At 55.8% G+C, this 10,423-nt stretch overlaps 1 protein-coding gene across 1 annotated transcript in view; it reads right to left on the bottom strand.

The window, feature by feature from the left end:
• PDIA4 (protein disulfide isomerase family A, member 4) overlaps window positions 1-10,423 on the bottom strand; it is a 12,763-nt gene that overhangs the window by 1,936 nt on the left and 404 nt on the right. Inside the window, exons 2-8 of the mRNA XM_010843888.1 lie at window positions 9,540-9,878; window positions 8,399-8,604; window positions 6,252-6,390; window positions 5,617-5,822; window positions 5,354-5,512; window positions 2,588-2,739; window positions 124-277 (exon numbers count right to left, since the gene is read on the bottom strand). Of these exons, the coding sequence (XP_010842190.1) occupies window positions 124-277; window positions 2,588-2,739; window positions 5,354-5,512; window positions 5,617-5,822; window positions 6,252-6,390; window positions 8,399-8,604; window positions 9,540-9,878 (1,355 nt within the window). The remainder of the gene's footprint in view (window positions 1-123; window positions 278-2,587; window positions 2,740-5,353; window positions 5,513-5,616; window positions 5,823-6,251; window positions 6,391-8,398; window positions 8,605-9,539; window positions 9,879-10,423) is intronic.

Genomic DNA, 10,423 nt, shown 5'->3' with positions numbered 1-10,423 from the left:
GCCGACGGGACTCCCAGCTGCCCCCCTGATCAAGCGGGGAGGGTAGGCGGTGGCAACTCCCCCGGGAGGAGGAGGAGGACCCCCGAGGCCGTCCTAACCCGCACCCCCCAGCCCGGGGCTCACCCGCGCGGTAGTCGAAGCTGAAGTCCACGCTGTAGTAGACGACCACCAGGGGACGCCGCATGTACCGCTTGGCGTCAGCAGCCTTGCGGTGGCCAACCAGGGGCAGCGTGTGCTTCACCACGTGCTCCGCGATGGCCGCGGCCTCCGTGGAGTCCTGCGAGAGAGGGGCAGGTGAGGCGCAGCTGTCTGCCACCGGCCTGGGGAAAAGTCTGCCCCTAGGGACGTCACGGGGCTTCCCTGGTGGCTCAGAGGGTACAGCCCAATCTCTGGGCCGGGAAGATCCCCTGGAGGAGGGCATGGCAACCCACTCCAGCACTCTTGCCTGGAAAATCTCATGAATGGAGGAGCCTGGCAGGCTACAGACTATGGGATCACAAGAGGCGGACACAACTGAGCGACTTCACTAGGGACATCACAGGGGCCCTACTCCCCCAGTGAACCCCAAGTGAGCCTCTCGGGTAGCCAGGGCGCCCTTCCCTCTGGGTCAGGGCTGGCTGACCAGGTCAGTTGGGATCTGCTGGGGGGAGGCCTGGCTCCCGGATGACAAAGGTGCGAAGGTGAGCTGAACTGGGCACAAGGTCTCACGTTCCTCTGGCTGAACCCCACAGTAGCCTGTCGGGGACACTACAGGATGAGATGATCAAAGTGGCCGTTGGGGCTCTGGGCTCTGCCTGCAGAAAGCCCACCCCTGACTACTGGTGACAGAAAACCCGGGGGGCCTGGGGAAGAGCAAGGGGCCAGACACCTGCACCACAGATGCGGAACCTGAGGCCTAGGAGGGTGAGGCCATCTGCTCAGCAGGAGAAGTGGTGGATGACCACCTCTTTCCCCTAGAGTCTGAGTCCCATCTGGATGGACGGTCAGGGAGGCAGCAGGGACAAGACACAGCGGGCAGTGGGGGCCTCTCTCATCAGGATGGCCCTGGACCGCTCGTCACAGAGAAGACAAACTCCGGGGGCACCCAGGACGTATGTGCTCCACAGCGGAGCACTCAGCACCCACGGGCCCAAATGGGAACTCAATGCCTGAGCCCTCCTCACTCACGTCTGCAGCAGACTGTCTCCTCACCTCCAGGCTGTGTGTGCTGACTTTACATCTGGCTTCATCTTATCCGTCCTGCCCTTGTCTTCCCTTTGTCCTAACGCCTAGATCCATTTTTTAAAATTGCATGTTATGTTACGTAAATTTTTACAAAGCAGCCCTTAAATAATTCTGGGGACAAAATTGGTATATAAATGATACCAATACATTAATAAAAAATGGTGAATGTAAGATCAGGCCGAAGCAAAAAGAGCAAAGTAGCAGTGATGTGTTTAACAGACTGCGGATCTCAACCTTTCAGGGTCAGGGGCCCCTTCGAGAATCTACTGAAAATTACAGACAGACCCCTTCCCTCGGAGCAGGCACACCACACAGAACTGCGTCTGGTTCCCATGGCCCCCAAATCTCAAGTTCATCAGGGCTCCTCTGTGGACCCAGAGTCAGTATCTCTGGATAACAGAAAAGAAGCCGGAGGGGCAGGGGTGATGAGACCTCTCCCGTATGTCTTGGTTGGGGACAGAGCACACCTGCCCGTCACCTTAGTCTCCTCCTAAACGGATGTGGGACCCTCTAGGCGTTAGTTCACTTCTCTGCATCCCAGTCTCTGCTTGTCAAGTACAACATCTGAATTCAAGATGTAAAGTCAAAGTTGCTTGGTCGTGTCCAACTCTTTGCGATCCCATGGACTTTGGGAATTCTCCAGGCCAGAATACTGGAGTGGGTAGCCTTTCCCTTCTCCAGGGGATCTTCCCAACCCAGGGACTGAACCCAGGTCTCCTGCATTGCTGGCAGATTCTTTACCAGCTGAGCCACAAGAGAAGCCCAAGAATACTGGAATGAGTAGCCTATCCGGTCTCCAGAGGATCTTCCCGACCCTGGAATTGAACTGGGGTCTCCTGCACTGCAGGCAGATTCTTTACCAACTGAGCTATCAGGGTAAGGTTTCCTCCAAATGAGAGTATCTGTTCCATGGAGCTCATGGCCCCTGGGAAGCACTTGGAACATGAAGTGGGAGCCAAGCTCACCCACCCCTCTTGAGATGAGTGTGTCACCTCTTTAGGAAGACTGAGGGGGGGGCCCCCAAGGAGGAGGGAAAGGCCAGGTCCACAGGCCACACCCACAGCTCTACCCAGTGAACAGAGCAGCATGTCAGTGCTTCGTAGCCCTCAGCACCCAAGCCACCTGCCGGCGAGTGAGGCTTCTCTCCGAAGGAGCACCACGGCCTGGCCAGGAGCTGGCCCACCACGAGGTACGGAGAGGGGGCCACCCTCCTGCAGAAGCAGGTGGAGCTGCGCCAGGGCCTCAGCCCCATGACCCACTGGGCGTGTGAGGACCTCCCCCATCCCCGCCACCCCGTGACCCTGACCTGACCGAGAGAACTTCAGGACGATCGGACGCCCCGGGGCTGGCACCCCTCACCCACCTTGATGTCCATCACGTAGCTCTTGGGCTCATATTTGGACTGGAATTTCTCAGGCTGCATGACGACCAACTTCCCCAGAGAGACCTTCAAGAACTTTGCTATTTCAGTGCTGAAAGTGTGGTGGAATTTGTAATCCTCTCTCAGGCTGTTAGCTGAGGAATTGAACGATAAATAACACACAATTTATTAAACTGCTTAAATGATTTAGATTCAACTCTACCCACATCAGCCAAACCAAATGCCCAGAAAATGGTGTAATTAACCATGAACGCTGTGTGGATAATATCCAGAGCTTAGACACTTGAAAGGAGTTTGGATTAAAAAACCTGGTATAGATGTAATACTTTAAAATCTATGTATATCTGAATTTATTTTTAAAATAAATCTGAAAAAAAAATGAATAAAAATAAACAATCAGAACCTTCACAGAAAAACTTCATCTCTCGGATTGACTGTGGTCTCTGACGCTGAGAAGCACATTAACCCAGACCGCCAGCCTGACCCTCCTGAGTCTGGCATGAAAACCCTCCGTCTGCTCAGGAGCTCACTTCTCAAGTGGCCCGTTTGGGCTGCAGTTTTTCTGCTCTATGGATATGTTGTGCTGTACTCAGTTGTGTCTGGCTATCTGTGACCCCACGGACTGTAGCCCGTCAGCCTCCTTGGTCCATGGAACTTTTGCGGCAAGAATACTGAAGTGGGTGGCCACGTCCTCCTCCAGGGGATCTTCTCGACTCAAGGATTGAACCTGCGTCTCTTGAGTCTCCTGTATTAGCAGGCACATTCTTTACCATTGTGCCACCTGGGAAGCCCTACGTATTTTAATTTAAATTTCGGGAAACTCTCAATGCAACCCCATGGAGATACTCCAGAATGGAGGCTGGCAAACTTTCTTAAGGACCGGACAGGAACTGTCTCAGCTTCGTGGACCTCATGGTCTTGACAACTCAGCTCTGTGCTGACTAGCATGCTGTGTCCCCAGGGAACTTATAGAACCAGGTGAGGGCTGGGTTTGGCCCGTGGGCCAGCCTATCAACCCCTGCCCTGGACCCCGCAGGGGCACCACCTCGGGCCTCCTGCTCTGTCCTCACCAAGGCCTCCGATCCACCCTGAGCAGAGTCTGCGGTCCCAGGAAGGTGGGCCTGTGACTGGGTTACCGAACAGGCAGCTGAGGGCACGGCACGTCTCAGGGGAAGCAGGGCGCAGTCTGGACAAGCTCAGACAGACTTGGACTCAAATCACAATTTTGGAGCTACTAGCTGTGACTTGAGGCCTGCCAGCTACTCACCACCCTGAGCCCCAGTCCCTCCTGTAGAAACAGGTCAGGGAGCTCTCAGACCACCGTTAAGAACAAAACAGCCACCCAGAGGAGTGTTGCAGGTCAGTCTCCCACCTGTTCTAAGCTACTAGACACGTGGGTATCTGTGATCAAGTGGCCATGGAGGAGACAGCATCACCTCCAGAGCTTCCTGCCCGGCCCCCTCGCTCACAGACCCCATCCTCCTGCCAGGACCCCCTCTGCTCCTGCCCTGTCAGCCCTGTGTCCCTGGGGCTGTCTCTAGTTCCTTCCCCAAAGTCCACGCACCAGGCCCCGTGACTGTCACCCCTACCTGAGCCTAACCTGCCCGGCCACAAGGGGCCACAGGCATCAGACTGGATGTGCGGCGGCTAGATGGGCAGCACTGGGGCCCCCCCAGCCCTGAGCACCAGCACCCACGTACTGACACGATCCCTGGGGATCTACAGGCACCCAGATGTGAGGGCTAGGGCTCCGTGGCTGCCTGTGGCCCTGGGTGGACGAGGGGACCCCCTCTGCAAGTTTTTAGAACAGCTGGATGACCAGGTTCCTGAATCAGTGAAGACTGAGGAAGCACGAATGGACTTCAGCCCCACTGTAACTTTTACAACGTCAGTCTGCAACTGACACATGCACAGCTGGGACCGTGCGGCACAGACACTAACACTAAGTGGCAAGCAGAGCATTTAACAGATCACGATTACGACTTCCAAGTAGAAAACCAAGCTGTTGTGGCGTGTATGATGGGGTGAGGGGTACAGGGGACTCAGGAGCTGCTGGGGAAGACCAGGAGGAGCCTGCCTATCCCCCAAAGACCGTCTTTGGTTCATCACCCAGGGGCCATCCAGGGCGGCAAGGGCCTGGCCCTCATGGGGCACTGCTGAGACGAGGTGGTGGTTAACTTTGCCTCCCAGACCAGCCTCACTGGGCACTTGGCATCACCGGGCACTTGGCTGAGCACTTCCACCACTTTATCTCCACTAATGTAACAACCTTCCATGCAAGACAGGTCTCCCTGTTGGCTGTGAGATCTGCGGGTTGACCGAGTCACTGACTGCCCACTTGGGGCGGCTAATCACCCACAGAACAGGGACTCCAACCCAGGTCTGACGCAGAAACCCTCCTTTCTGGTCAAGACCCTCCCCTGGCAGCGGGGCTGGCTCTGAGAAGGGGCCCCAGCAGAGGAAGGAAGGAGGTAATGACTTTGGATGAACTTGACAGGGCCCCTGCCCTCCTTTCAGACCCAGGAAGGAGAGAGCACAGCCTTCTCGTCTGCTTCCTGAGAGATCGCATCACTCACGTGCAGTTAAGGCAACCAAGAACCAATCCCCAACCCCAGAAAGGAAAGCCCATTTCCACATATGCAATCTCGATCCTTCCTCAAGCCTAAATCGACACCCAGGGGTCTTATACAACAGCAGCGGCCCCAGAAGGCCTGGGCGCGGGCACACTGGCCTGAGACCCCTCCTCACCCGCATCCTGGTACAGCTGGTAGGCAGGGTCACTCTCCGACTTAAAGACTCCGATGATGATGACATCGTCCCCGTCCTTCAGGAACTCCTGGACCTGCTTGAGGGCCAGGATCTGCTTGGAGGGCGGCCCGGACTGCTCCATCATGTAGTCAACGATCCCTAGAAGCAGAGCGCACGCCTGAGCGGGGCTGGGGGCTCGGGGCTCCGGGGCGCCCGGAGGTACTGGGAGCTCCCCGCACCGAGCCCAGAGGCGGCAGCCCTACCGTATTTTTCCCGTGGGCCGTTGTAACTGAAAGCCTTCCCCTTGCGGAAGATCTTCAGGGTGGGGTAGCTGGAGACGTCGAACCTCTTGGCGAGGTCTGTCTCCGCTATGGCGTCAACCTTCGCCAGGGGGATCGGGGGAGAGCTCTTACTCAGCTCTTTGGCGGCCTTTTCATACTCGGGGGCCAGTTTCTTGCAGTGTCCACACCTGCAAGAGTGAGCAGCTCTGTCAGGAGCCTGTTCCAGAGTGGACGCAGCCTCCCAGCTACAGGATGCGCAGACACCCAGCCTGAGTTCCCGGGTGACTTGCAGAGATCTGCCAAGCCAGAGAAGCCCCCAGGCAGTGTGGAAGCCTGACATGGGCTAAGAGATGGGAGAGGCCATGACAGTTCTGTTGGTTGGACAGCTGGAGGGGGGAGTTTCAACCTATCCTATCCCCCAGCAAAGACTCTAAAACCACCCCTCCCAGCCGCGCCCACTTCACCTGGTGCACGGTGGGCACTTGGGACCTGCCAGCTCCTCGGCTGGCTCTGCCTCACGTGCAGGGGTCTGTCTCCTGCCACCCCTGCCCCGAGCTGCAGCGGGTACAGGATGGGCCTAACCAGTATCTGGTCACGGGAGACCGACACCATCTTACCAGGGAGCATAAAACTCTACCAGGATGATGTCGGCGTCATTCACCACTTCATCGAAGTTGTCCTTGGTCAGCACGAGTGTGACTTCTGGTGGAGGCGTCCAGTTCGGCTGGGAGACCTCTTTGACCTTGGCCACAATTTCTGGAAGAAACCCCACAAGACTGAGCACGTGAAGGCCCCTGGCTCCAGGGGCAGGTGGAGAGGGTAGGGAAGAGAGAACATAGGGCCACAGAACAGGACACGCTTGATTTCCTGAAACCCAAGCCCATCTACTGCAAGGAGACCAAACCAGTCAATCCTAAAGGAAATCAACCCTGAAAAGTCACTGGAAGGATTGATACTGAGCTCCAATACTTTGGCCACCTGATGTGAAGAGCTGACTCACTGGGAAAGACCCTGATGCTTGGAAAGATTGAAGGCAGGAGGAGAAGGGGGCCATAGAGGATGAGATGGTTGGATGGCATCACCGACTGAATGGACCTAAGTTTGAGTAAGCTCCGGGAGATGGTGAAGGACAGGGAAGCCTGGCGTGCTGCAGTCCATGGGGATGCAAAGAGTCGGACATGACTGAGCTACTGAACAACAAAGCCCATCTATAGCCAGGGCCCCTCCGCAGTTTGGGGACCATGGTGAAGAGCCCGAAGGTCCAAGGTTTCCAACTACCACCCATCACATGTCCACACACACTGCTCAAGGCAGTCTAGCCCAGCCTGATGAATGAGACTGTTAAGCGCACCCCGAAAGGTCACCTCGCAGTGTTCAACCGCATATGCCTAGTAATAGTTTGGGGAGCATTCCTCTCAAGGCGTACAAATACATCTGTGTTTAGACACGCACACGGAGCACTGGCACGTTACACACAGCATAAAATTTAACTGAAGTTGAAAAAAATGGGAGGAGCAGTAGCTCCAAGGCCACCTAGGCTGCACCAGCATCGCCTGAGAAGCAGTTGCAAAAAGGCCCACTTGTGGCCTAGGTGCCCGGAGACTAAATATATGCTCACAAAGCACTTCCCAAGTGGTTCTCAGGAGCAGCGGCTGCCCACTGTTTCTCTCCCTTTGTGGCCCTGAAATCTGCCCAGGAGCCAGGTCTGAGAAGCACTGCGGCGAAGCGCCAGCTTTCAGACTAGAGCGCGAACAGCAGTGCCTCCTGGTGCAGGCAGACTGAGGCCCAGGGCGGGGGTGGGGGGCCTCAACTTGGGGGAGCCCCTTCTGAAGACACATGGGAGGTCTGGTGCCCAGGGAGCCCGCTGCGCCAAACACTGCCCTCAAGATGCCAAACCGGACCATGTTCCTAGCTGTGAGGTGTCAAGGGCAGACCAACCACCCCCACACACACACATGCCTGCCTGCAAAGGTCAGACTCTTGAATGGCTCGAAGCGAACCTTGAGATCAAGTCCACGTGACTCACGCTCGGATGAGGAGCCCAAGGCCCAGCCAGGGGGGCCCTTGTGGGGGACACAGGGCTGTGCGATGGCAAGAAAGACCCCAAACCTACTCGGTGCCATGCCCACTGTGCCACACTGGGAGTGGAAAATGCAGCAGAAAGCAATCTATTTTTTTTAAGCCTTCAAAATGCTGAAGGCTACCACGGTGTTATCTGTCCATTCATTTAATGAAACTGATGTAGTGCCTGATGCGAGCCAGGTAGAGCTCCAACAGGCCTGGTTTTAGAAATGCCACCTGGCCCCGCGCACCTGGTTTTAGAAACACCAGTGGTTCTGTGAGCTCTGGACCCACGGGCTTGGCCAGCCCTGGGTGCTCATAAGAAAGAGACTATTGAGATGGACCTGACGCTCACTGAATCAGAAGCTCTGGGCGAGGGCTCGGCAGTCTGTCTCAGAGAGTCCCCCACCCTGGGTGTCAGGCCCAGCTAGACACTGGTCCACAACACTAGCGAGGCCCGTGGCCTTTAACACAGCGGCTCCAGATCTTGAATTTCACGGCTGTCAAGTGTACCCCCTTCTTGTCCAGGACAAGCTTATTCTGATCAGAGTCACTGCGGACGTTCCAGCAGGTATTGCTGCCAGTCCACTGGGCTGGGCTTCCTCTCTGTTATCCAAGTTGCCCTCCCCTCAACCCCTCCCCTCTCCCTTCATGGGGAAGGGAGCCCCGGCCCCCACTTCCTCTGGCGGCTCCGGGCCCTCACCTTCCTGGGTCCTGGAGCCCTCGTAGTCAACCTCCTGGCCCTTCTTCAGGATCTTGATGGTGGGGTAGCCACTCACGTCAAACCTGCTGGCCAGCGCCGACTCTGAGGTCGCGTCGATCTTGGCGACAGGGATGGGAGGGTCATTCTCCTTCAAGGTGGCAGCAATTTTTTCGTATTCTGGAGCAAACTGTTTGCAGTGCCCGCACCTGAGAATGAGATTTCAGGGCGGAGAAGCAGGTTAACTGTACCCAAGGAGGCTTAAATCCAGCTGTATGCACAAAAACTGGGGCACTGGAACCAGAAACGTTTGCGGTTAGCGAGAAACGCGAAACGGGGGAGGCTGAGACGGCTCGAAGTCGAACAATCCCAGGGTGAATCCCAGCTCCACCGAGGGCAGGTACTTTCAAGATCTCCACACCCCCACGTGAAGAGAAAACTCTGCCTGAAAGACGCTGTCTTTTCCGCTCGTCTCAGACGTGGATGGCGCTACAGGACCTAGAGCGATGTCAGCGTTCTGATGCTGACGAGTAAGGGTGTTACTGCCACTTAGAAATGAGTTTTTCCCATTTTCAGTTTTAAGTTCCAATGTGGTAACTACTGATAAACGTGACCCACATAACAAGCTAGCTGAGGTCCTCAGTATTTAAGGGGTTAAGGTGTCCTGAGACCAAAATGCTTGAGAACATATGATCTATACACCAGGAATGAGGTAACTTCACAGGTTTGCCCTGAGGACTGTTTAGAGACTTTATACGAAGCATCTCATACTATGCTGGTCAGACAACATTATGTATATCTTGACTATTTTGTTCTCCCCAGTGGACTGAGGAGGGCAGGAGAAAGCAAAGACAGGATTATGAGATGGAAAAACAGCAGAAGAAAGGTGAGAGAAGGAGCCCAAGAGTCACCACGAGCTGCCCGATGAGGGTGAAAGATGGGAAAGCGGGGCCGGTCCCCACAGGGTCCAGTCTGCGTGCAGCTGGGCGGAGGAGGGGCTGAACCTGCACCAGGGGACGCATCTGTCACCCCCGCAGGGCTGTGTCATCACAGCTCATGAGCCACCCGCAGCTGCAACTAGCAGAGGACGTGTTCACGTTTTTAACCAACTAGACCTGAAACGAGGCAGGGCGCGTGTCCTCACCACGGAGCGTAGAACTCCAGCAGCACCGTGTCTTTGTCAGCCACAAAGTTATCGAAGTTCGCGTCGTTTAGGATCAAGACGCCGTTTTCCTCCTTAACTTCCAAGTCATCGTCGTCGTCGTCGTCATCCTCGTCCTCCTCCTCGTCCTCCTCAATGGCATCCTCTTTGTCAGAAGAATCTGTGCAGAAAACACCCAGGCAGGTTAGGAAACTGATGACCTTCCTCCTTAAGTCTTCCCAGGACCCCACACCTTCAAAATGGTCATGAGTCCTGAGTGGTCCCTGAGGGTCACCACCTCGAGAAGAGGCGGTGACCGCGGGCCTCCCGGAGCCCATACATCTGCATGTGGGGTGGGCACCTCAGATTTCACTTAAAGGGAGGTGATGGCTAAAAGATGGTGAAAACTAACTACAGGTCTAGAATTTAGTCTAAACACTGCAGCAGGACTTGGGGGTGAGGTGGGACCAGCCCCCACTCAGATGGAGCCCCCTGGCCCAGCACAGAGAACCCTCCTTCCCGGCACACAGGTCTGATCCGCCCTGTAGCAAAGCCCCTCACCCACATCCAAGCTGTGTGTTCGGGCTCCTCCCTTTGTAGGTCCCCCCATGTCCATGCTCAAGGTCCAGGCTAACTTCTACAGACATGTTCCCCTTCCTCACCCTCTCTGCTTTCCACAGGAAAGAAGGACTTGCCTCCAAGATCCCATCCTCGCCCCTGCGGATGACTGCCTGGCCCCCCAAATCAGTACAAACAGGAAACAAATCTTGGTTCTCAACTCTTTCTCCCTGGAGGTTACTCGGGCTGACTTTGTAAGTAAAACATGATTCCCCACCTCCCTCCTCCACACACCAACCTTTCCCTGAAGGATCAGAACACCCATGGGG

Source organism: Bison bison, unplaced genomic scaffold (genome assembly GCF_000754665.1).
Source record: "Bison bison bison isolate TAMUID 2011002044 unplaced genomic scaffold, Bison_UMD1.0 scf7180017864191, whole genome shotgun sequence".
Taxonomy (NCBI): domain Eukaryota; kingdom Metazoa; phylum Chordata; class Mammalia; order Artiodactyla; family Bovidae; genus Bison; species Bison bison.
Note: the sequence above shows the minus strand (reverse complement) of the source record. Positions and strands in the feature narration are given on the sequence as shown.